Raw genomic sequence first — 27,015 nt, forward strand, 5'->3', positions numbered from 1 at the left:
GCTGGCGGAGCGGCCGCGCCGAGTGGCTCCGCTCCGCTCCTCCCCCGGGCCGGCTCCCCGGGGCCGCCCCCGCCGCTGTCCGGGCTCGGGCGGGGGGCGGCGGCGGGGAGGGGGACGCGGCTTCCCGAAACTGCTTCGCTTCCCCCCCTCTCGCCCTCCGGCAAAGGCGCGTTTCGGTTGCCTGATGCCGCTCCTCAGCCTACGGGCACTCCGGCACGTTCCTGTGCAACTCCTTCAGCCCCCGACACCCCCGCTTCTTAGCGGGGCTCTTACAACTTCTCTAGTAAGCGCTTAAAAATGTCCCCGCCGATCATCTGTCCTCCCCAAATTAGCCAAATGTATACCTTGGGAAATGAGCGTAGACGGCTCCTGTTCTAAATTTCCCTGGAGTTCCCACTTCCAGCATGGGCACAGCAAGTAATTATTGTAATTTTAGATAAAGGAGTATAATTTTAGGTGAGGAGGTTCTGGCTGTTAACAATGGGCAGCCGAGTTGCGGGTGTTAAGTTTTCGTACCGACATGATACTGGAAGGGGATGGGAATTTTTTTTGTTTGTTTTTGGTTTGTTGTGGGGGTTTTTTTTGCGAGAAAGGGCTCATATACAGTCTTAAATGACATTTTAGAATATGGATGTTGCTTAGAAATTAAATGGTCCTGGCCGCAGCAAACCCACTGGATGCACATTAACTGCAGTTAAAACTTTTAAAGTTTCTGTGAAAACTTAATGAGTCGATGGAATTATTCATGGGCCTAAACAGCTGGCTAAAGTAGCATAATGTTTTCTTTTGTGGCTCAGCACCGGAGAGAAGCACCTTGCAAAATGGCACTCGCCGTTCACAGCATCCAGCACAGCTTCCCTTTGAGTGTTGTTCATCCTCAGGCACTTTTCTTACGGGGTTTGGCTGGTGTTTGTAACTAAAGCTGGGATGCTGCAGGCATCAGTGATCCACGTGAGAGTTGGGAGTAGTCTCCAACTTCTTCTCATCTGGAATCTGCCAAAAAAACATAAACGATTCTGATTTTTCTAAAGCAAAGCGCTTGGTGTGTCCTGCTGCTTAAGGCAGGGTGCACAGGGATGCCTGCCTGCAGGAAATCTGTACAAGCTGTCTACATTCTAGCAGGTGTTTTCCAGTTGCTTGTAGATTCCTCATCATTTCGCCTTTCAGACTGAACTGCTCTACAGGCAAGAGAAACTTTTCTTTAAAAGTGTGAATGAAAAAATATCAATAATTTCTGAAGGAAAAACCAAACCATCATGTTCTCTGTGATAAAAGATGTGTTGAAACATCTTTGGTTGTTTTCAGACAGGTGTAGTCCATCTGTTAGTAGAGTTAAAATGGAATTAAGCAAAGAGACAATACCTAGGTAGTTGATATGTTTTTAAGTGTTTTATTTGGAGCTCTTCAGTGTTGTTTAAAAGTATTTTTTCACATGGAAGTTTATTTTTATTCAGCATTGCTTTAAAAAAAAATACACACCCACCCCAATCAGAGTCCTGATGTTCCTCTGACTTGATACACAATGAATTTAACTGTTTTGCAGTACTAGCTAAAAGTTACTATTAAGAAGTCCCTGCTACACTAAATAATGTAAATATGTGCAGTAGTGCTATTCTCCTTCAGCACACTGATGTGACACCCCACTGACTTTGTGCATACTGACAGGTGGAAGACAAAGCAGAAACTCTCATTAGGGCCACAAATTCAGCCTCCAGCAATGTGTGGTTCCAGAAAATTCAGATGTAACTGTAATACTTTGCATCAGCACAGGGCCTGCCTCACCGCTGTTACCCATCTATAGGATACAATCCATGAAAGTTTGTATGGGTTGAACTAAGACTTCTAAATCATAAACACAAAGCTATTTTTCCCTCCTTCCCCTAACCATTTTTCCTGATAACCCTCAAAATTTCAAATTAAATCCTGGTTCCTTGCCTTTTTGTAACTTAGCTGACCAGGATTCTGATCCAGAGTTTCCTGAGACAATGGTGATGTTGATATTATCTCATCTGTTTAACACTGGGAGCAGTACAATCCCTTATGCGTCACTATTGTTAGCTACTACTGGGGTTTTTTCTTAGTGTTGTTTTTTTTTCATCTACTCCAGCTTTTGCAAATAAATTTGGCATGCATCACTTTTGCTAAACTTTTGACTCACGACAAAGGAAGGAAAGATTTTCAATAGAAGGAAGCACCATTGTTTCGCATGTAACGTTGGATTTATATCTGCTTTGAAATTCTCACAAACTTATTGTAGGGTCCTTTCTCATTTAACGTGAGCTGTCATTTGTATATATCCACCTAAGATGGATGCCCGGGCCGTGAATAGATGTTCCAGATCTCTGTAGACCTTTGATCCTTTGATTGCAACATCTGAGCTGGCTTAATAGTTAATGTTGGGATGTTGTCTTTCCTTTTAGCCCAAGAAAGCTGCATGACTACAGTTAGCCCCACTTCACCTTCAAACGGTGGGGAAATTCCTATGCAATTAGCCAGATGGCTTCAAACCACAGCCCAGCAGGGATTCTCTGCCCTTTGAAAAACAACACACTGCTGGATTTAAACCTTCATCTCCCTCAGTCACTTGACAACCTTGACACCGGATGAGCAAATTACCGGTGTTTGCCCTGCGTAATTTAGTCCCAGGCAGAATCGGAGAAATACCACACTGTTTGATTTCACTGCTGATACCGCGACTCCGCCTGAAGGAGCTCTCTAAGCGATGGGATCATGAACAAATTCAGCTGAACAATGGGGAAACAAACAAACTAATTTTTACTCATGCTCTAACAGCTGCTGGCTCTTTTCTTTCCTTGCCAAGTACTTCATTCCTTCCTCCTTCCCTCGTCTCATCCTCCAGTACCAATCTTTTGTGGTCGTTTCCTCTGCTGATACGCAGTCAGCTTTTTAAGTTACCACCACGTGGAAGGATTTACACCAGCACCACAGTCAGAATGACCCATGTCAGCAAGATCCCCGAAAACCCACTCCGCTGCATGAAGATTTCCATGCCGTTCAGCCCCCTGGATTTCCCTTGTAGAAATTTCCATAGAAACAGTGATTTCAACAGCTTTTCTGGGATGCCATGATAGACTCAGCCATTAGACACCGCTCTCTTGATTCAGTACTGAGATGAGCACGCCGCAGAACTTACTGGGTGACACACCGTCAGTTCATAGCGTTTAAGTGAGTCTCTTCAGATAGCTACTAAGTAAAACTTTACCTCGATTGCTGTGTTACACTGGAATCTCCTATTCATCCTTGACAGCTTCACAGCAAGACATTGCTGAAATAAATGCACTCCCTGTGCATGTTGTTTTTTCCAGAGCTGCCTGGCTACATTTGATAGCACAATAATACAGTTTTACATCCCATTAACATCAGGAATGAGTGATATGTATATATAAACTGCTATTGTTTTTTAATCGTGATGTTTGTACCAAGAAATGCTTAGAATATTTAATGGAGAAATTTGGCTTTCTCAGTACAATCAATCGTCAGGTCTGTGATAAAAACTCAGTATTAGGAAGAACCCAAGAGAACAGCATCCTCCTATAGTATTTACTCCTCTGTATAAATTTCCTATGTTGCTCCTGACTCCTGGTTAGACACCAAAAATCATAGTATGCCTTTGCTACACTTACAGAGTGAACCTGAAATTTTCAGTTAAAGCACTAATGGCATGTCAGCAATAATGTTTTGTGAAGTTTTCATATAGGTAGAGGATCCCAAGTGAATCATCCCAGCTAACCATCTTCTGTGTGTCACTGAAGGCAAAAATACACAATAGGACAAACTCTGCTTGCATATCTACAGATAACCTAGGCAGTAAGAAGCTGTTAAGTCCTCTAAGGTTTTGGCTGTAGAGGAACTGTGGGCAGCACAAATCCCTTCAGGGACTTGGAGTTCATAACCTGGACTTTTGTGACTGTGCAATACAGCTTTCCCAATAAAATCGGCCACATCACTTTGCCACACTACATCGATTAGTTTGAACTACAGCCTGTATGTCACAAAAACGAATCAGAGATTACTTTGGGTGAGAAAGGATCTCACCCTGCCCCTAATTTAATCTAATTTTACTTTCTAGTACTGCCAAGCCAGAGGGCAAGGTACTCTTAAGGTATTTCTGGACAGGTAATGGCAGGCTGTGATCAAAGCACCCATAACATCCTCTCTGGAAGTTCAACAGACTGTTTGTTATATTGTCTTGAGCTAACACCAGAACTGGAGAGAGCATCCCAGGCCCAGATGCTAAAAGCATGAAAGCATCATCATCCCTGCTTGATATTTATTTATCCTTCCAGGGATGATGCTGTTAGTCCTCTTGATGCAGCATCACATGGAGAGCTCCTCTTTGGTTGATATCCCGCTCTATCATCTACCTTATTAAGTATCCCTTCAATCTTTGTATTTTTTACAAGTAACTCTGATGATTACGTGTTTTGTTGAAAGCTAACAAGTATTTAGTAGTATGCAGCCAAGAAACAACCTAAGAAAGATCATAATAAAAAAAAGTGTGATTACAATTCCTCATTTAAAATTTTGAGACACCTTAAATTAATGCTTTAACCAGAGACTGGATGGTCTTTGTATCATAAATCTGTATCCTTAATTCAGTGTTGTGTGGTCGAGTCACATGCTTCTCGTGTCTGAATGCATTACCTTTAGTAACCACATTTAATATCTTTTTGATGCAATTACAAACCAATATGACAGAATGTATTTGCTGCAAACCCATGTTGATTTGCATTAATTACGTTACTTTTCTTTAATTCATTATTGAAGCAAATCCTGTATCAGTAATTCTATTCTTTTGCCTGGGTTCCCTGTTAGTCTAACAGATCTGTAATTACTCAGGTCATCCTACTTAGGGCCAGATCCAAAACAGGAGTTTGGAAAATTTTTGGTACCTAACATTTAGGACTCAAATCTACAAAAAAAACTCATTCAGCAGCACATTGAGACGGAAAGCGCACATGTCAAAGTTGCCTAAAGGCTTAGAGTTTTCCTTCTCTGCATACCCAGACAGTCCTGAGAACAGAGATGTCTAACAAACACCCAAGGCAAGACTTTCATACATTTGGGGTGTCACAGCCAGGTCCTTGTTTTCTGCCTGAAAACTTGGTCTGATCTGACATTAAGGATTTCCCAGACTTTGTCCAGGATACTTAGAACAATGTGGTGGTTTCACTGGAGGCATTAAAGGTGTTTGAAGCTGATGCCACAGAGCAAATGCAGCTGTAGCACACCTGGGCAGCTGGTTGCCATGTAGCAGGTTTGTGGCCCTGGGATGTGCTGGTCAGCCTGGTTACAGCACTTGCCCAGTAGGTCCCGTGCATGCCACAACACAAACACTACCAGAGAAGACAGAAGCATTATCAGCTCTCATTTGAGTTCCCTGAGAAACCTTAAGAAAGGTGCTGATACTACCCATGAGGCCTGGTCCAGGACATTCACAATAGGTGCAACACTCAGCAAAACCCTGCAAACACAGGCATGCAAACAAGGCAGTGTGAGCTTTTATAAAAAGGCCTCCTGACCCCTACATGTTTGAAGTTACATTCTTATCACATAGGTTAGGTGTAAGGCACCCTGCACTCCTCTCACAGTCGTGGCACTGTTCAAAAAGAAACCCAAGATTCACTAAGTCAAAAGGTCAAAAGAGAAGCTGGCAGCTGTAGCTGACTGGTTAAATCATTCACCTGGGAGAGGGAAGCCTGCAGGCTCTCATCCCTGAGATGTGTGAAACAATAATAATTACTGGTTTCCACTATGTATCACTCTCCAGAGAATGTGTAGGTTTTAAAATCCCTATAACCGGGCTGAGAAATAAACCAGCCGTGAGATTTTGCGAGGAAAGCTTGTCTTCAAAGCACATAAAGGAGTGCAGAGTGACAATGGCACTTCAGTGGTTGGTACCCAACTAACACCCTGCCCTGGCTCCTCCCACACCCATCAGAGCAGCTCATCAATGGCCCATTTTCACAAGTCCAAACAAACACAGGGACACAATGGCAGATGAGAACCCTAAGATAGGAGCTCAGAACAAAGGAAAACCATTCCAGGCTCTTCCCAGGGCTGTCCCAGGAAAGCCTTGGCCCTAGGGTGCAGACTGGAGCCTATCAAGATAAGCCAACACCCCACAGCAACTTTAGGACTGAGGGGGATTGCATCCTACAGATTTGGGACTCATTAAGGGATGCAAGGGAAGAGCTTTTCAGGGTTGCATCCCATGCTTAGGGAAAGAATCAAAGGCAAAGAAAGGGAGAGATCTAGGTGATTTGGGAAGGAACAAGTAAGATAGATAAGGGGATAGAAAGAGCCAGTTTCATATTAAGAGTTTGCTGTGTGATGTTTATCCATCATGCATACTGCATTCCTTTCTTCCTATTAAATTCCTTTATAACCCTTTTTCAAACAATTCTCTGTTTTGGGCATACTCATGTGTATGGGGGTCTGGTGCCAGCCTCTAGTCATGCCATGGGTGGGAGAGTCCATGTGCCTGGGTGACAGTGACTGGACAGGGGAGGAGTAAGCCGATTTAAATGCCAGCACCTGGAGTGGGACTGCAGGTAGAAAGGGCCCCCACGTGTCGCTGGGGCCAGGAGCTGGGCCTGGACTGCAGGCACTGGTGTGGCTCCATGCCAGCAGCTGGAGAGCCCCGAGACAGTGACCAGCATTACTGTCCCCTAGAGCAGACCTGCAGCCAGAAGCCCTCATATCAGCAGTGCCAGGAGGGAGCAAGTGTGACAGTGTTACAAAGTCCAGCTGGACTTCTTTGTGGGAAGGTGGTGTGCCCTGAGAGCCAGGGAAGGGATGGCTTGTCTCTAATGGGAAAACCACAGGAGGAGCTGGGTTAGGCTGGGAATACATACTTGACCTCCCTTCAGCTGGAGCTGGGAGTGTGGAGTTGCATCAGCCTCGCCTCTCCTGGGCTGATGGATCTGGCCTGATTCCTCCAACATAAACATCAAATATTTCCCTTTGTGGGGGAGTGCTGTAGCCCCAGACCAGCAGGTAAGTGGGGAACAGCAGATGTAGCCATTGCTGTGCTTTTTAGAATAACTTTGCTCATTCTTTCTGACAAAAAAAAAATAACAAAACTGCAAGAAAAGCTTATGGCCTTGAATCCTGAATGAATGAAAATACATTACTGGCAGAAAAGTTCCAGATAGTTTTTCTGTCTGTATAGTCCCAGGGTACATAGACCCTATTTTGAGATACTGGCAAACTCCATGCATTGGTGGAAAAGCACTGGCTGGCAGAGGAGTTCTCTGGACCATTTACACTGATTTTGTAAATTCTGGAGCTGCATTTCCAAAGCCAGGTACAGAGGACTTAAAGTGTTCACGTATCAATTAACTAAATTAAGTGCTTAAAAGAAAAAAAAAAAAACCAAACAAAAACCAAGTAATATATAAATACTGGCACAACACTTGTTATCTGCTGGAAGGGCTCCAGTGGTACAAATGCTATTTTCAAATCAGTGCAAATGGTCCAGAAAAGTCCTTTTCCTGCTAAGTTAAACAGCAGATAAATTAAGATTTAAAACATGAGTTCCTTCAGAGGCACTGGGCTCTCCTCAGGGCCCTGGGGAAGAATACTGATGGTATGATGCTCTGAATATGATCTGTTCCCTGTTTTTATAATCTGACCCCCATCCCACACAGGAAAATATTCTCTCTCTCTACTGCTTATGAATTTTATTTTTCAACCACACCTCTAGCCCTTGGAGAGCTATCACTGGAGCCTTGTGTTTTTCAAACAGTTGATGCACACATTATCTGAATTTCTTTAAAAGGAAGGGCTGCTGAAGGGTGGGTCCCAAAGCTGCACACGAGAGAAAAGAATATGAAGAAAAATAAAATACAAGTGCACAGATGCACTCCTAGCAACAACCCTTACAGTAATGTAACAGTAAACACTTGCCTTTCTGCCTGAAAGAACTAGGCTCTGTGCAGATGTTTATATTTACAAGATACAAGTCATTTCTTGCAGTCTTTCCTCAGAGACTCTGAATGTATCTGGAACTACACTGGAATATAAATTATTTTCCACAGCAGTAACAGTGACTTTAAAAATGCTTACCTGTTCTCACTGAGGTTACATCATGATTTTCTACATTTTTAACAATGTGATTGACTCTTCCTGTATGCTAAACAGCAAATTTCTGAAGTGGAACACAAACCAAACTGCTTCACAAGATCTGAGCAACACAGAACTGCCCCCAGAATGAGCCAGCATGTTTTAACCCTCACAGGAACCAGCTACCAGGGAGATGCAAGAGCAACCTGGTCTGACCTTACCTGACAGCAGTTCCAGCATTGACAAACATAATCAGCTAAGTCAAAGATTTAAGCCTGAACAACAGCTACAGAGACTTCTTTGGAGCTGAGCAGACTTACCCAAAGATGAAAAAAGTGACTAGATTGAGGAAAAAAGGCAGATTTTTCCAGTGATTTGGAAATGCATGGATATGTTTCATTGCTGTTTTTATCCTCATGTCCAAGGTTACAATAAATTCAAGAGGATTCTGGGATGGAGAATTGCAAAGAATCTTCCAAGTCAGTGCTGCACTATTTATTTTCATGGAGACTGTCTGGATAACTCCACTGAAGATGGCTGCATGAGAATGATGCTGAAGGAGATTCCCCAAAAAACATGGGACCAGTGAGGAATGTGGGGGACATCACATGGCCTGGCCAAAACTTAGTCAGGGCCTTTGCCAATACTGCCACTTCAGTAACCCTGTCTCATGCTAAATGTAGGTTCTCTGTTCCAGGCAACCAGATTCCCGCAAACTGATTAAACTTTGTTTTAAAGCAAATTGTGGTTATTGACCTGCTGTGATTATTGGCCTGCTAGCTTCTCTTTATTTATTTATTTGTTTATTTTTACTATGGCCAGTGAAGATAATTTGATTTTTGAGAGAGATCAATAGAAAGCTTAAGGCAGGAAGCAACTCTGTGCCACTTATCAAAATGATGCAGATTGTATTATTTCCAGCTTTTACTTCATCTGAACTGTGGCTCCCTATGCACTTTCAGTGAAGAAGTGTCAGTTATGTCAATGAGATAGATGGAAGGAAAAAACCCCAACAACCACAAAAAGCAACCCAAAACCACAAAAAGAAAGTCTGAACAGCAGACAGCTCAGTTTTGTTTAACACTAGCTCCCAAATAGTTTTTAACAAACAAGTCTGCCCTTCCAAGTGCACACATGCCCACTCAACTCCTCCACTTTCCTGCCATGTATCTCGAAACTAAACCCAGGGTTCTCACCTGAAGTTGGTCTCCGCTTTTTCCCCCTTCTCCTTCCTGAACCTGGTGCAAGCTTCTGTTCCCATGGTGTATTTCTTATCCTTCAGCACCAAAAGAACATTAAAAAACCAATAATTTAAGAAAACCAGCCATGCCACACTCTCATCAGGACCTGCTGTGAGGTTTCTGTCCACAAAATTCAGACTCACCTATGTGGTGTGCAACAAGCCAATTATTACACACTTGGGAGAGACATTATTTCCTTATTTTGGAGTGGCACAAGCCTGGGTGCTTGGTTTTATTTTACAAATCAAGCACAGCCCACTGGGCTTTCCATGCCATTACTTACACACAAAAATGTGTTGTTAGTAAACACCCAAGTATAATTGTTAATAATTACCAAACAATTACATAATCTCACTTGACTCCTATGCATGCTCAGGGGAAAGATATTCACCTAGACAGTGTTATAAATGCAAAGGCAGATTTGGGTTAAATAAAAAACAATTTATTATAAAACAATTTCTATAAAAAAATAAACAATGAGGAAAAACCACAATAAAACAAACAGCGCAGCGCTGGGTGGACAGGGGTCTATACCCAAAGGTATAGGTGTTCCCAAATCCACGAAGGAGGGTAGACTGTCCGGGGTTTTTATAGGGATTTTGTGCCTTGAGGCCAAATTCCAGGCAGGCACCATTCACCAAGGGTCCTTGATTGTTGTATGAATTGATTTCCTGGCGTTGGAGAATAGAGTCAAATGGACGTCCGGACAGAGTCTCCTCATATGTAAAGAAGTTCTGGGTGTTTCTTGATTTCATTGTGGTTCAGGCCATCTGGATGGGATGGTTGGATCCGGGTTGGAGCTGATGGATATCTCGGCTGGACTTTTTCCCTTTGTCTACCTGATGGCTTCCCCCAACGGTGGCCTGCAAGGCGGGGTGTTCAGGTCCGGTGATGAGTATCTCGTCGGAGCCTTTCCCTGTTAGCCTGATGATTCATGTCCTGTCTATTCTTTTCCGTTGATGGGCGCCGAGCCTGTCCCTGTTAGCCTGATGGTTCATGTCCTGTCTATTCTTTTCCGTTGATGGGCGCCGGCTAGGATCGTTATCCTTTGAGTGGGAATTCGCGACTAGATCTGGGAAGGGCTTGTGGGCCACACTGTGCTTTATATTTTATATCATTATTGTTATATACATTTATTTAGATTTCTACGAATTTTTACAAGTTCATTTCTCACAACAGGCATCTTTTTGACCCGTAGGTGTGATTTTTATTACTATAATGAAGGTAGTTCACCTATATCCAGATACAGGCATCTTGATCTGACACTGGATTATGTGGTTTTGTGATTTAGAGGTTACACTGATAGTGCTGGGTTGATGGTTGGACTGGATCATCTTAAAGGTCTCTTCCAACCCTGATGATTTTAGGGTTCTACAGGATGCATGGGCCTTAAGCCTTTTTCCAAATTGGCAGTATCAACACATTGATTTACTTCATCCATAGAGCTTGTTTGCCACAGAATGTCCTTGACTAAGAGGTGCTAACCACTTACCTGACTCTACTGACATACAGTATCTTGTTTTATTTTATGAAAGACAGGAAACCTAGGTTGGTTATTAGAAAGAAATTCCCTACTGTGAGGACGGTGAGGCACAGGAACAGGTTGCCCAGGGAAGTTGCCCATCCACAGAAAGCATTCAAGGCCAGTCTGGACGGAGCTCTGAGCAACGTGTTCTGGTGGAAGGCAGAACTACATCATCTTTCAGGATCTTTCAGGTCCATTCCAACCCCTTAACCCTTACTCTATAGTTCTGTGATCCTTGGAGCTTGTTGGCCGCTATCTGTCCCACTGACAAGTCGCCTTTATGGCCGATAAGGAGCACGCAAAACCCAAACACGGGAGCGCAGCCGAAACCGACGGTGGCACCCGCGCCGGGGCGGGAAGGCGCTGTCATGGCGGCGCTGCCACGAAGTCCCCGTCCTGAAGGCGCTGTCATGGAAGCGCTGTCGTGGCCGCCCCGCCCTTGCCGCCGGACCGCGCGGGCGCCGCCCCACCCGCCCCTCATGAGGGGCCGCGCCGCTGCCGCGTGGTGGCAGCGCCCTTTGCCGAGGCCATGGCTCGGCCCGCCCGCTCCCGACGCTCTCGCCGCTCCCGCAGCGCCTTTTCGTCCTTCGAGCACGACCAGCTGCCCGAGCTGGAGCGGTGCGGGCTGCCCCTGGAGCAGGTGGCGGACGCCGTCCCCTGCTGCTCCCAGGTACGGGAAGCGAAGGTCGGCGGGGCCTCTCCTGGAGGGTGGGCTGGCGGGCGGCTCGGCGCCATCTCCAGTGGCTGCCCTGTGTGGCCTCAGGTGGCTGTGCTGGCCTCCCCTCAGCGCGGGGGCAGCTCTGGTTCCTGTGCCGAGGGTGGGTGTTGCCATCCCTGGCTGGCAGGAGGAGTTCCAGGAGGTCTCTTGCCTGTGGTTTGCCCTCGCTCGGAGGGCAAAAAAACCCTTCGCCTTACTGCGTGTTTGTAACCAAGGCTTACAGTTTTCTTAGGAAAAAAACACTTGGGAGTGTTTAAGTCATTCTTGGCAGCCATCGATAATGTCCTTTGGAAGTGCAGGAGTGATTTCTTACGCATGGAGTTTGTTGGTTTGCGGGACTACTAAAAGGAAGTGGTAGAAACCTTTTTATAACAGCTAATTTTCTTTCAAGTCCCTGACAGAAGAAGAGAAGACAATGTTTGCAGAGAAGGCTCATAAGCTGAATAGCAAGAAATGCTCTCAGAAGACAGTAAAGGAGGTAAATGCTGACAGAATGGGACGCCCTCAGTAAGAAGGAGGAGTAAATGGTGTTGGGCTCTTTGTGGTCAGTTCCACAGGATGGTGTGGAAGTTCCACCTGCTCTCCACATTCTCCAGCCTCTGGAGGTTACAGCTGCACTAGCAGTACTTACCATTATGTGTGTTATGTGCATAATTGTTCTGGTTTGAATTGAAGGTAAAAATACTTGATGACTCTTTAAACCATCACAACTTATTTGTTCGGGCTCTTCTATCAAGTGAAATGTAGCTCTCTAACACCCTAGCTTTATGTTTAACAGTATTTTGCTATGCCCGACTTATTTTTTATTTTTTTAATTTATGCTGTAAATTTGTGTTATTTCTTGTCTTAGGTTCATGTTGCTTTTGTTTTGTGGGTGTTATTGGTTTAGGCAGTTCTTGACTGATGGCCTGAAAGCACATCTTAGAGACAGCTGATTAGTGTTCTGGAGGAGCTGTGTGGTGAATGAAATGTCAGTATAATGTTGTGGCCTATACCCAAGATGAATAATTACACCCTGCCATTATTTTTGGGTTGGTTGGATATGGGAGAGAGTAGTAACACTGTTACTATTGGAGAACAGTATAGAATTAGGAGGTTAAATGTGTATGGTTGTGGTTGGAAATGCTGCTAAATAGATAATTTCTGCTATGTACTGCCTTGAAAAGGTGTTTGTCCCGTTTGTTTGTGTCTGTCTCTTTTCCTGTCCCAGCACTTCACTGAAGCAGAGTTACTCAAGAGTTTGAATTGTGTAAGGTGTGAACTTACATTATTGAAATCTTTGTTGGTATGTAAAAAGTTGTGTGTCTAAGGAAAGAAAGTCACATTTACTGATGGAGTAAATGGAGAATACTGCATTTACTTCTTAATGCTCTCTTACTAGATAATGACTGTAAACTGTGAATTAATGGTGAAGATAAATCCCAGGACTTTAATTCACTTACGTGGTGGTAGAGGGAATGACAGGATGGTCATAGCTTGGAGTAACTAGTAAAAATGGGTTAGTTAAATTAGTCAGTCTAGACTAGAGAAGGGAGGTGTTAGGCAATGTTTCCTGTTTTGGGGGGCCTGCCTGTCTGGGAAAAAGCTGTTTAAAATGTGGTCATCATTGTGTCATTTAGCAGGCTGAGCATGTGTAATTAATGAAACTCCATTTTTATATGTCAGAGAGAGCTAAGTGAAACAACAGGTAAGTCACAAATGGAGACTTCTGTGTTTCCTTCCACAAGTTGTAGCATTTTAGAAGATTACAGTCAGGGAGAGGAATAGTTGCTTTACCAGAATAAAGATCACCATCCTTACTGTGTTAGTGGAAATAGGCAAATATGGATATATGAGATTATGTGCTCTCATTTTATTAATCCCAGCCCTGTACACAGACAACCACGGTCACTTTGTGTAGTGAAAGGTCATGTTCCTCTTTTGGAATGGTTTTTTTTGGCCAAAGCTTACTCAGGTGGGAATAATTCCTTATTTTGTTTTAAATACTTCAAACTGATAACCAATTAACTTTGGCTAAGATGGTTGTCTGCAATCAGTTCACCTGGATGTGGATGTTACTCCCAATTTGGGTTTGAATGATCAGGTTCTATAAGGCTGCCAGGTTTTTTTTCCCATCCTATTAGAAGCTTATTGTTCATTAATGGATTTTCAGAGCAATCCAGTGACTTCCTTAAGGCTGTATCAGCTTTTAATGAACCTGTTTCCTAGTCAAAAACAACTAACAAATGTGCCAGGTGCTTTTTTTCATAAAACTTAAGGAGTAAAGTTCTAAATTCCAGTTTGAAGAGTTCCTTGCCTGTGACAAGTGGTTGAACCTAAGAAAATACTTTTTTTTCTATTACATTTTATAAATTTAGCTGTAGTTCTTTAAAGTTGTAATGGGTTGACAAAGGTGCTGAAGAGAAGTCTTTCCTTCCTGGCCTGCAAGTAGACAGGCACTTTTTTTATATAAAACTTTTCCACCTAACCACAGTTATTAGTGGATATTGCATCTTCCTCTGATATAAGGAGCTGAAGGATTTTATTTGGGGCGAGAAGACTGTTGTTGTTTTTTTTAAATTTCTCATCCTTTCCAGACTTGTAAGGTGCCTGATCCAGTTCCTGCTGCTATGACCACAAAGATGCCCAGTGTTACTCCATCGCCAGCTGCCTGTGCTCTGTCTTGGAAGAATGATCAGGGTATGGTAATTTTAAAGCAGTTGATCCTGGTAAATGAGAGCTTTCCCTTTGAGGACATTCTTAGTGATACCTGTAAAAGACTGATTATATTTTGCTAAAAGCCATCTGTGTCAGATGTTTTACACTACTGGGCTACTGTTGTGAAAGCTAGAGGGACATCAGGGAAAATACCGCTCCTCCTCCAGCCTCTAAGAATTCTATCCTGTTTTTTAGCTCAATGGGAATATAGCCACCAACAATTTCATAACTGTTATTTCAAGGTTTTTAAGGAAAAAAGTATTTTTTCAAGTTGTACATTAATGATTTGACAAGGCCTAATCCAAGTTCAGTGTAAAAGAATACTTGTACTGATTTCAAAAGGTTAAGAATTGTTAGATATCAAAGTTAAAAATTTGTATGATAGAGGTATTAAATAAAACAAGGGTCTTGGCCTCAGTGTGGGAGAATAAGAGGGAATATGCACTCTGTCAGTGCTTTTTTAACATCCTTACTTCCTTATTGAAAGAACTCTTGAAAACTAAACCTTTCTAACCTGTACCTGTCTTCAAATGGTAGTTCTAATTAGAGTTGGGTAGTGAATACATTTATAATCTTCTACCCAACGAATATTATGTTACTCTGAAAAATGATAGAAGGTAGTGCTTATAAAGTTAGTCAAGAAGCCAGTTCGTATAAGCTGTATCTGCTGTGCCGTTAAGTCTGAGGTCCAGCTTTTTAACTCAGACTCCTGAACTGTTTTCATGTTGTCATGGTTATGGGAGAGCAAGAAACAGTAGTTCCATAAAAAGTGAAATGCTTATTAGTGCCCTCTGTGCCAGGGGTCATGCTCTGCTGTCATTGTGATGCAGATTTGATTGGGCTGATCATGCTGGCTTGAGTTGACACAACTGATCTTTCAGCTGAATGAGAGGCATAATGATAAAGGATAATTGAGATGCGTTTCATGATCCTGCTTTTAATATTTCTCAGTTAAAGTTTTGTATGGTTCCCTGGAGCTATATCCATTTTTTCATACTGTAGGAGAGGTGTCTTTCCTATGACCCCTCAGCTCAAATTCGGGCTTAGGGCAACTGGTGTTAAATGTCCTAAAGTCTGGCATACAAAATTACTTACGTGTAAAGACAGTTACACATCTCTAGTAGAGCAAATAGGATTTTTTTTGATGAGGTTAGAGTAAGGATTAGACAGCTATGTTAAATTTCACTGAGGGCATTGTGACAGTTGTGAAGAGAAGGATTAAGGTGTATTGAAAGATATTTATCATAGTTGGATACTTTTTAATTAGTAAATGATAAATCTATTCCTTAACATTTGTGTTGGGTATTCTTGCTGCTTTGGGAGCTCATTTAGTGGAGATGAAGCAATCCTTTTAATTAGCAGACTTCTCATCTTCTTGCCCTGTAAGATTACTCCCAACTCATTTAAGTGGTGTAAGCTGCCAAATTTAGCTTGTGAGGCTGTTTTGCAGCTACTGATTTGGTTTTTCCCTAACCTTATTTTCTGAAAGGGCAACGAGATCTATCCTTAAAGAGAATAATTGTTCCTGTTGGATTGTATGCCTCTTAACATCTTGTAGGTTTGGAGGTTGGCTATTTTTTTTTTTTAGTTGCTTGTATTTGTTGGGGTTTTTGCCCATCTCTACACACAGTGGGATCTCTGGAAGGTGTATCAGCAGTACCAGTGTGCTTGAATTCTGTGTAAGTGGTGTTATCTTGTCATCTTGGATACAGAGGAAGAGCTGTGTGTTTTGCTTGGTTTTTACCCTTCTTCACCCAGTGACAGGAGAAAGTTCACCAAAGCTTTGTCCGGATGAGGTGAAACCAGCATGGCTTCTGTAACCTCTGGAGGTTTGTCTGAAGATGGATTTGTTCTTTTTCCTTCAGATATGCTTGAAGATATCTTCTACTTCCTGGACATTTACAGCTATGGGAAGCTGCCACCCCACTGCGAGCAGCGCTTCCTTCCTTGTGAGATTGGGTGTGTCAGATATTCTCTACAAGATGGCATTGTGGCTGATTTCCACCACTTCATAGATCCAGGTGAGTTCCAAGAAAGTCAGAGAGGTACTTGGGTGAGAGGGAGGCTTTCTGGAGTCACTGCTGCCCAGGTTAGACTTCTGGTATTAAGACAAGTTTATTTCTTTCATTATAAATTGTCATTTTGGATAATTTCTTAAAATAACAGAGCAGTGCTGAACTTGTTTCTGAAGAGGATTAGTGTCAGAACTTCATGTAACTCCGAAGAGGGTAGGCTAAATCCAGGATGACCCGCACATGTTTGTGCTTTATATTTCACGTGAATGAATGTTTCTGTCAATTGGACCTAAACACCCTCTACAATGCACTTTTTTAAAAATGCATATAACTGAAAATAACTTTCCCAAAGGCAGTTGTGGCACTTTTACAAGGCTACAAGGGAAGATGCTGTTCCTTTCCGCATATGGAGCTGTGGTGTGTAATTGAGAGTTTGGATCTGTTGGTGTTGGATGATTGTGCTTTCTCCTCTTTTTTTGCAGAAGTACCACCACGTGGTTTTCGCTACCACTGCCAGGCTGCTGGTGAGTATTAATGGAGATAAAGAATGGTGTGCAAAGGTGTGCAGTTTTAGACTCAGCTTATCTGACCTCTATCCATATGTTGTGTAAGTCTCAATAGTCCTTGTGTGTATCTTTGGCATGAAGTGCTAATTAACAACAGGGTAACTCAAAGATACCGCTTTATATTTAAAAGTTATGTTTTGCAGCTTGGCATATATTAACAAAATTAAAATACTTAGACCGTTGTTGTGTCTGGCTTGGCTTGCCTGTTTCTTCTGTGACTCTCAGTAATGTTTATAGACTCCAGTTTGTTTCTTTTAGGACATTTCCTCTCCTTGTGTACAGAGGGAACAAACTTGGCCTGTTTTCCTACATCTGATACTTGGATAATGGCCTGTTAAAAGGGGCAGGAGTGTGAGTGTTTGCTCACAGCCAGAGCTGCTGACAGAAACAAAGTTTTGGTAGCTTAACACAGACCCTGTCTGTGGAGAGGAAGGGTGTGTGTGTGTGTTTGTGTGCATACACATATGTATACAGAAAGATAAAAAGGAGGAGGGAACTGTATCTCTTAAGTAAACTGGACTTCTCACAACTTTGTGGTTTTTGTTGATTTGTTTTTTTATCCTGTCCCTCTTCCCCCCTCCATTAGGTGATGAAACCCATAAGATCCCCATATCTGGATTTCATCTTCCTCGTTCTTGTTACGCAGTTGTCCTACGGGAACTTCTTGAGTTTGCCCAGCCAGCCACAGGTGCTCAGCCTCGCTTCTTCTGCAGGGTATGGTCAAGGTCAAAGCTCCAAATCTCAGCTTCTGTTTTCACTGTTGGATGACTTCACTCTAAAACCTAATCAGTGTGCATATAAGTGGGGAAAGACATTTTTTCCAAAGTGTCCCAGTTCTGTGCAGGAAGAAATGGCCTCTAGAAGCCAACCTTTTTATAAAGCAGAGACCTAATTTCCTGCCTTCTTATTTTCAGCCTGCACTTCTGGCTCTAATCTATTGATGAACAGGGTCTATTGTTCTCTGACATTGTTATGACTTTGGTTAAGGGCTCCTAAGATTTGACTTAAATTGGATGTGCTCAGTAATAGTCATAAATCCTGCTTTTTTGAAAGGATATTTTTACGTTTTCATGACTCTTTTCCCCGTGAGAATAACACGTGTCTTAAATTTTTGCTCAAGTTTCATTTTCCTGGGAGCAGAACATAATGTTAGGATTCAGAGGTGTTTAAGTTTCATAACAGATATATTATGTTTCAATTCAATTCAAGCCTAATCTTAATCCTTAAAAAGTAGAGAGGGACAGGATCTTTGGCTCCATCCATAAATACAGGGCTCTGAAGAAATATGCATGAAATTTGGTTCCTCTTCAAGATAGTTGTCAGGGAGATTGCATTCAGTGCCACAAACAATTCGGGTTTGGAGGTGACTTTTTCAGACCTAGACAGAAGTCACGGAAGTGTCAGAATTTTATACTGTACTCCTTTGAGATGACAGAAATCTTTTTTCCTCCAGTCTAATGACAGATTCCGAATTAACTGGTGTCTTGGTCGAATGGTCAGCATAACAGGTAGGAAATGGATCATTTTTGTCCATCCTTTTTCCCTCCTGCTCCCAGAAATAAGGGCTGTGTAGTCATGGACAGCTGTATTTGTCTGAAAAGTATGTCTCAAAGTTTTCCTAAAAGCTGGTGCTGATAGCTAGAACTGGTTTGCATGCTCCTTCCTCTTCCTTTCTCCCGCCACTTTCTAGGAAGCCAGGTTTTATTAAAACCACTGGTGGAATATCTTTGAGTTTTGATGCTGTGATAAGAGGCTGGACAGTGAACAGGGACTGACTGAGAAATGAGCTGAGCAGGATAATCAATGACTCCTGTTCTCCTGGTCTGGATTTTCACTGAACTATAGGTATTGAGAGCCACTGGGAGCTTTTTACTGTGGAAGACCTGATAATGGAACTGTACCAGAAGAAATACCAAAAAGAGCCATCCAAGATCTGGGTGTATAGAAAACTAGATGTCTGCCTCTGGGATTTCTCTTATAATACCAGGTGTGTTGGGTGGTTCTCTGTGTAAGTGTGCCTGTTTTCAGATTCTTCTGTGTTGATACAAAAAGTGATACTTGCTTGCAGTGTTGCAGGAGCTTATTGGGTGATGATGCAGTTTATTTAGAAATAGACTCTAGTGCTTCTTCTGCTGCTAATTTAAGAAAAGAACCAATAATTTGATTGTAAATTTCAGTAGATTTTAGAAAAACCATGTAAGTTATTCTTGGAAGTCTGCTTGGAATATGGATTTTAAGATCCATTGGGTTCATCGTTGTCACTTTGTCTTTTTATAGTCAGGTAGTTTTCTGTTTCCATGAATGTCTTCACCCTAGAGGGAGACCTTAAGGAGAATGGAAAAATGTACTTTAAGACACATTTGGAGAGGAAAGTGAGGATATTTATGCTATGAGGTACTATTTCACATTAATGGGAAGCTTGAAATGGTTCAAATGGTTTAAATTCCATTTGTCTCTTAGGGTTCTCTATTCTCCCTGCCCCCCACCTCAGCATGAAGCAGATTGCCTGATAAGCCAACCTTTAAACACTGCATCAACTACTTAGGGCAAAGCTATTGAACTCTGTGAAATTTTAATGGTACTGCATGGTCGCTGCAACAAAAAGATAACATTTTTAATATTTGTTCCTGTTCATCTGGACAGACCAACTGCTCTTGTTGATTAACAAATGTAGGTGCTTCTGAAATAAGCCTGAACTTCATTTCATGTAGGTGCAAGTGGCATGAGGAGAAGGATATCATCTGCTGTGCTCTGGCATCCTGTAAGAAAATGGGGTGAGTGTTGCTGAGGAGTTGTCTCCAGTGTGATGGCTTTTATTTTGCTAGCATTGCAATGGTGAGAAAAGTGTTAATCACATTAGAATTCACTGTTTGACTTCAGAGGTATTCTCAGTAGGCTCTGGCATAGCTCTGCTTTGAAAACTTCTATACTTCCTGACATACAGTGTAGATACAGAAGGTTCTGCTATCTTTTTGGTGGGGAGAAAGGAAAAGTAAATAGTTGGGAAACAAGGAAATGCCATTTTTGACTCTGTTGACAGCAGTAGTAGCACTTAGAGAGACAATAATAAGTAGTCTTTTCATTGGCAAAAACTCATCTTGGACTGCTATGCCCCAAAAAAGAAAGCTTTTCACACTTCCAAGTGCTGCATTTGATTATGTGGGGGAGCAGTTTGTTTTTATTTCATGTGTAATTGTACAACAGACTGGTGGTCTTGGAAGGATGCAGGGATGCTGCCATAAGGTCCTTCTGCCCTCTGGTATCTGTTTGTTCTGTGCCTATCAGGCTTTGGCTGCTTTTTTTTGCCAGTTGAAGAACATAAAATGCTGTGCTTCCACACATCAGCATTCCAGCCCTCTTAGCCAAACTTTTCTTGTTTTCCTTTTTTTCTTGGTCAAGTTACTGCATCAGTAAATCCTTTGCTAGTGCGTATGGAGTCCCACTAACAGCAGCTCACCTCCCTCTGCAAGGCTCTGATTGTGATCAAAGCACAAGTACCAGGATTGTGAAGCTGAATGCTAGACATATCCAGGTCAGATTCTTTCAGTTGATACCCTGATTTATTTCCAGTTGCCAATTTCAGGTGAGCTGTTTTGTTTTTGGATGCTGTCTTTTGTGACATATGTTGGGCAGACTGATGAACTTGAAGGGTTTTGACCATGATTCATAGGTTTGGTGGATCATGATGTCTATTTCATGTTAGCAGATACATGTACCTCATTTTGAGTATTTATTTTTTCATACAGAAAACCAAAAATGAGAGTTCTGGATGTGACAAAACTTTGGGTCCTCCAAGACAGGATCAAGAGTTTGTCCCCTCTAATTGTGAGTTTGAAACTTTAAAGATCTCTTTCTGCTTAAAAAAATGTTAAACTTAATCCAGTTGTTGCATTTTTGAAACCTCTGGGTTTAGATGTTGCTTGTAAGTAGTGCACAGTTTTGTGTGAGCTGTGCTTATTCTCGTGTGTGGATTTCACTGAATTTCTGAAGACTCAAGCATTAAGAGCTGGCTTTTTCTTAATGGACAATCTTAAAGTCAAAAATGTCTTTTAAAATTCAGTTTTTCATAGAAATGTTGCTCTCTGATTTATGCCTTTCTGTTACATGAAGCCATTCCCATGCCAAGGTGCTTTGAAGCGGGGCCATGTTGAAAATATGTTCTTAAGTCATCATATGTACAGACTGAGCTGGTCCTTGTTGCAAGTGTTCTTGTCACAACTCAGTTAAAACACTTCTCTTTTTGCAAAAGGGATTTTTTTGCTCAAAGGCCTTTGAGCTCAGTTCATCAGGGTGTTTTGTAGCTGACCTTCAGAGGAGCAGAATCAATTTATTTGCAAAATAAATAACTGTAAGAATTCTGAGTTTGCAGCTTGATTTCTTGTGTATAAGATTCATGCAGAATTAAACTCTGTTCCACCTGGAAATTTTGATCTTACAGTCTTGGTGTTTATGGAGGACATGACCTGCCTGACTTTTTGTATCAGAGGTGTTGAAAAGGTTCAGCTCCACAGCATATGAAGGACAATTCCATTAATTTATGCAAGCTTTAAAGGCTGATTTGATGTGCAAACTGTGTTTAATTTAATAGGTGACTCTCCATGTGGTGTGAAGACCTCCCCTTGTGAAGCAAATGTTGTACAAGGAAGAGGAGTTATTCGATTGCTGAGAACTGCACCTGATCTGTCCAAGTCTTTCAGTAATTGAAAATCTCTTACACATCCAGGACAGCTGTAAATTATAATTTTGTTTCCCTAAGATAACTAGTAGTTTCTCCAGACTGCAGTTTTTCATCTTCTGCGCAAACCTTGACAGTTGAAGTTCTTGTTAGAATGGTAAAACTATTGAGTGGATTTAAAGAAGATAAAAAAATCTTGTTAGTTATCTACAGGAAGACTTAATTTGAAGGGACCTGACAGTCACATCTTTAAAACTGCATGCTGTACTAGTTGTATTTCTTAATGAATAGAGTGCAAATTCAAGATTGATTAATCAATGTAATTGAATTAGAAGAATTCTTTAGGGACCAGTGTGACTTGAAACAATTTGAACTTTTTGCTTTATTTCTTTTTTTAAAAACCCTCCTGTCTACTGCTTGTGGAAGATGGAATTTCAGTAAAAGTCTTGCTTCAAAAACTGATGCACGGGGAAAGCATTGAAGGTGTGAAGGGCTGCCATAGGGGAATTAATTAAAAGTCAGTAGTCCCAAAAGTTTGCTGTAATATATCAGTTTTAGCCATGAAAAATTTGAGTGGTCTTTCAAGGCAAAGAAAGCAGATTTTGTATAAGATGTCTTGAAAGAAATACTGTGGCAAATTTATCTTTCTGTTAATGTTCTTAGAGGCACAGGCTGTATTATATACATCAGGAACAAGTACAGCACAGGTTTGGGTTTTTTTATTTGCATCAGTTTTCTTTTTAAGAAATGCATGTCCCTCAAACTTAGAGGCTGAAGAGAAGCGTAGGTGTTATGGGGTTGGTTTGGTGTTTTGTTCTGGTTTTTTTCTTTTTTTTTTTTTTAAGTATCAAATTCAAACTGATACATTTCACAAGAGTTTAGTCAAGCTGGGTAGATACCAGGCATCATTATTTGGGGGCACATAAAAAAGTGGGACACTGACATTTTCTAGGAAAGTTAGATGTTGCTTTTTATGGAGGTAGTGCTTGGACTAATCCCCAAAAAGTTGTCTGTCTGAGCCTTGTGCTTAGTCCATGTGTCTCCTAAGCAAGTGATTCTGAGAAATAAGAGCTTATTTTGTTAAGTTGTTCCCAGATTTTGTACCAACAGATGTCCAGTTTTGAAATACTATTTCCATAGCAACTAACTGTGTGAAGATTTCATTCTTTGTAGGTAGTGAAACTCAAGATGAGGTGGTTCATCCCCTTGAATAAAGAAAAAACCCAACAAAACCAATGCAAGCAAAGCCCAAAATGCAGCCAAAATAAGAGGTTTATTGTGCATGTTGATCAGTGTGTCAGAAAAGGCCAAATGCTGGTTTAGTTGGAAACTTGTTGCAGTTGCTGTAAGGCCAGTTCAACCCTTTCTTCCAGTGTTTTAGGATCACTGAATCATTTCTGTTCTTTCCTAACTGTTCACCTTTATCATTGAATTTCCTCAATTGACGCGGTATTTCCTTTCTTGGAGACTGCTGTCCTACCTGCTGATTTTCACCAAATAAAAGACAGTAAAGCTCCAAGGCTGAAATTTACCAATGAAACACCCGGGAATGTTGTACCAGACTGAGAGTGTCTATCAAGTAGTGCTGAAGGCTTTTCTGCATTTGTATAGAGTTGTCCAAATTCCTTAACTGACAGCCATTGCTGCATTGATATTTCATAATATAAAGAACTATTGTTTTTGAAGTATTTTCAGAGTTCACTGTTGCTATAAAAGTTTGTTTCAGTTCTTCTGTAGGAGAGAATTAATTAAAAATTGTTAAAATACTTATTCAGTGTTAAGTACACAAACCTAAGAATATTTTTTACTAAGCTTAATTGCATTACATATGAAGGCTGAGATAAAGAATGTGAGCAGAAGTGGGAAAATGCCATGGCATTAAATTAGGCATGGAATTAGGGTTCCATGGCATATCTGTACCTTATCACCTGTAAATTAAAATAGCACATAAGATGTTGAAGATCTAATTACATGCTGTAGGCAGTGGGCTGTTAACTGGGGCAGTAACTGTTGTAACTGTAATAACCAACAACTCTAGAGGGGTTTTTTAATAGTAAAAATCCTAAGATCTGTGCCTTTTACTAATGCTCATTTCATACTGCTATTCTGCATTTATTGAGGGGGGAACCCTAGCAGCTGTTGAAGGATGATAGAAAATTCTTTTATTTTGGAGCTCTGCTTCCCTGGCTGTTCTGCAATTTGTGACTCTGGTTGATTTCTGGAAAAATAAATTCTGAAAAACAAGCACAATAAAGTAATGCTTCTCTCCTTTAAGTAAAGAAAAGATGAGGGATTGCAACCTTAGGCCACTTCCTAAGCACAAGGAGCAGTACTGGCAAGGTGCAAACTGTGCCAAAATCAGGACAAAATTCTCAAGGAGACATAAAACCAAGAGAGGGCAGAATGGCTCTAGAACAGTTTGAGTGGTGCAGCCTGGGAGCTCTATAAACATGTACCTTCCACAGGATAAAATGTAATGGTGCCAACACTGCATGCGGGTGTTTGGTAGCACATCTGTTGAACTGGCTAAAGAGCTGTATTTGTCGAGGAGATATCTGATAGAATCCATCAGACCAGACTTTCTGCCCTCCTCTTAGAGCAGCTGACTCACTCCCCTGACAGGAATGGGTGAAAATCATCTTGGTTTAACACACACGTTGCAAAGTTATTAGGTGTTTTTGCTCTTGTTACAACAGTAGGAGACTGTGCATTGCTACTCTAAAGGTTTTGTCCAGAACAGTTGTCTGAGGGTCATGAAAACACTGACTGCAGTGACAGCTTTGCTGATCTAGTCTACATCAGTACATTGATCTGTAATCATATTCTTTTACATTCTATTTAGAGTATGTAACATACTGAAAAAATGAAGTATCTTAACACAGAGTAAGCAGCACTTGCTGCTTCTTTTAATTTAACTGTTACTTATGCATTGCTGGCATAAGTAACAGTTAACTTCTTCCACTAAACTGCAGGAACCAGGGATGTGGCAGAAGTTCCAGCGTTCTCTCAGATACACATATGCATACTGTAGATACAGCAAAACTTGATTTTGCTGTCTTCAATTAGAATTTTGCTTTGGAAGGCTGATCTTACCATTAAAGCCCAAGGTGAAGGTGGCCTTAGCCTTGTCCTTCATGACCAGGTGCCCATTCCCACTCGGATGCACCCACAGCAATCCTTCTTTTTGCCTTCCATGTGTTTCACCAGATGCAGCTCTGGGTGTGCTTTGGCTTTCCTCTCCCCGTACCTGCGCACACACAGCACCTCTGTGTTTCTCCCCAGTCACTTGTCCCTGCTGCTGTCTCCTGTGAATTTCCTTTTCAGGGGTGAGTTCTGTCAGGAGCTCTTTGGTCAACCTCTGCTTGTTTTGCTGTTTGTCTTGGAGGAGGTGATACTTGAAAACTTACCAGGCTTGCCTCGACTTCCAGCACTGTGTGCCACAGGAGTCTTCTAAGCAGATCTCTGAACAAGGCCAAGGACTGCTCCTGAGGGAGAGGCATCACAGCACGGGACTGTGATGCTGCTTTTTGCTGTTCTCCTCCCTCTTTGGATCCTAGACTCCACTATTTACTGGTTACTGAAGGTAAATTTTCCCTCTGCCCTTCACATCCCTGACCAGATACGTTTGTAAGGATGAGATCCAGCAGGGACCACCTCGGCTCCTCGGTCACTTGTGTCAGGAATGTCTGGCTCCTCACAGGAGTCTGAAGAAGGCGTTGACAGCTTCCCTCTGGCAGGGCTACCTGCAGCAGACATCCCCTGGAGTGTCACCCATGTTGGCCAGTCCTCTGTGTCCAACCCAAGAGCTTTGACTGGCTCATTGTCTGTTCCCAGGTGGAGCTCTGCATTCCAGCTGCCCTCTCACATGGAGAGAGCTCTCCCTCCTCACCTCCCGAGTGTGAGAAAAGCAGCTGGACAGCGAGTGTGAGAAGGGAAGCCACTCTATCCCTTGACTCTTGATGCCTGTGCCAGTTCTGGGATCTGCATTATAACTGTTACATTACCAGAGACTGTTTGCTGTGTCTAATCTTTATTGCATCCTTAGCAATGTGTCACTCATCCAAAGCCTAGAAGATAGAAACAAGGCAGGAATTTGGTGGGGATTTTCTGTGTGGAGGATCTGTCAGGTGTCAGGCTGGAGGAGGTAGTGCTGTGATCCTGGATCAAACAGCAACAGCCGATACTCATTCCATGGGGTGTGTCCTGTGCCAGCTGCTAGAGGGAGGTCCATGCTGAGTCGTTCCTCACTAGGAAACTTGCTGCCATGTCAGTGATTCTGGGTCTTGAGCTGTCACAGTTAAATCGTGGTGTGCTGAAGGTCAGATTCTTCTGAATAAGCACTTGTTTTGGGTGAATGAAAACCACTGTTCTAGGAAACCCTGTCTCGATTTTCTTGTAAAACAGTTGTATTTTTCTTTTTCCGGTAAGTTTTTTAAAAACCTACATAATTATCATAGAGGGGCTGTGCTTTTGGACCTGTTAGTTGAATTTAGAAATGCTAAACCTTTTTGCTGGCAAAGATTTCAAACTTTACCCAAAAGTGAAGTGACTCAAGTATATGTGTGAAACTGGGTTTGTTTTCTGGTTGAAAGATAGAAGTAGCTGCAGCTGACTGCAAAGGTTTTAACAACATCATTCCTTTTGGCAGACTAAGTGTACTGTGGTGGAGAAGGAGAAAAACAAGTTTATCTAGTTTCTGCCCCCTTGATGATTTCTGCAGAATTCTGATCACTCACTGTCACCCTAGAGTGGCGGCCAATAAATTTTATTGCAATGTTTTGGTAAAATGAAGTTGGCAAACACTTCTAGTACTCTAACCTGGTATTATCTCTGTTCCCTCACTTTTCTGTGGTTCTGTCTTAGAGGCTCCCATAAACTTCTCTAACTGCTATTTTTAAATAATTCCCTTCAATGCCTAGTGAACAGGTGAAGTGCAGTAGAAGTTACAAATTCCCTTATGTTGGGCTGTAATAAATTTAGTAATAGCTCCAACACATCCAGAATTAATCTTGGAGGTTGGATCATTGCACTGTGAACTTCATCAGCCAGAACATTGCCTCGGTGTCTTTCCTGGAACAGTTGATGCAAATAAACAGAAAAGGAGTGCAGTTGCTCTAGCAACAGGGATGGTGAGATAATTAACTCTTATCTTTCTGACAAGTTGTGAATTGTGTGCTGTACTGAATCTTGAAGTGGGCTGTGGCAGCACCAGATTTTGTGTAGTCTTTTTCCAGTCTGTAGTACTGGAAATATTTCCCAAAATCCTGAGAAGAGTGGGGAAGGCAATGAGAGCAGATCTTGGATGTTGTGTGTGGGAAATGGGGAGGGCTGGAATCCCTGGGGCCAGCTCCATGGGGTAAAGGAACATTAAGGTTGGCAGTTCATTAAGGACAGTGTCTCCCAAACACCAGGAGCAAGTCAGGAATACAGGGAGATTTATTGGGAAGATTCTCTTGTCTTGACAGGGATCTTGTGGCTGCATCCTAGTCC

The 27,015-nt window shown here is 42.1% G+C and overlaps 1 protein-coding gene across 1 annotated transcript; it reads left to right on the forward strand.

The window, feature by feature from the left end:
* The first annotated feature begins 11,383 nt into the window (after nucleotides 1-11,383).
* On the forward strand, nucleotides 11,384-23,707 carry MAEL (maelstrom spermatogenic transposon silencer). The gene is made up of 12 exons (XM_088051591.1): nucleotides 11,384-11,524; nucleotides 11,964-12,050; nucleotides 14,149-14,251; nucleotides 16,135-16,290; nucleotides 16,767-16,808; nucleotides 17,437-17,564; nucleotides 18,304-18,358; nucleotides 18,696-18,837; nucleotides 19,562-19,624; nucleotides 20,250-20,382; nucleotides 20,597-20,675; nucleotides 21,439-23,707. Exons 1-12 carry the CDS (start codon nucleotides 11,384-11,386, stop codon nucleotides 21,552-21,554), a joined length of 1,245 nt encoding a protein of 414 aa, XP_087907717.1. The 3' UTR covers nucleotides 21,555-23,707.
* Nucleotides 23,708-27,015: the final 3,308 nt, after the last annotated feature.

This window comes from Pseudopodoces humilis, chromosome 2 (genome assembly GCF_049639895.1).
Source record: "Pseudopodoces humilis isolate 2021_Gansu_Grassland_sample_001 chromosome 2, ASM4963989v1, whole genome shotgun sequence".
In the NCBI taxonomy this organism is placed as follows: Eukaryota; Metazoa; Chordata; class Aves; order Passeriformes; family Paridae; genus Pseudopodoces; species Pseudopodoces humilis.

Bases quoted from the DNA above. Each gene is read 5' to 3' on its own strand.
- MAEL (XM_088051591.1), top strand. From the start codon at position 11,384: ATGGCTCGGCCCGCCCGCTCCCGACGCTCTCGCCGCTCCCGCAGCGCC. The intron at 12,051-14,148 runs GTAAATGCTGAC...CATCCTTTCCAG, and splicing joins CTCAGAAGACAGTAAAGGAG to ACTTGTAAGGTGCCTGATCC. The intron at 16,809-17,436 runs GTGAGTATTAAT...CCCCTCCATTAG, and splicing joins CTACCACTGCCAGGCTGCTG to GTGATGAAACCCATAAGATC.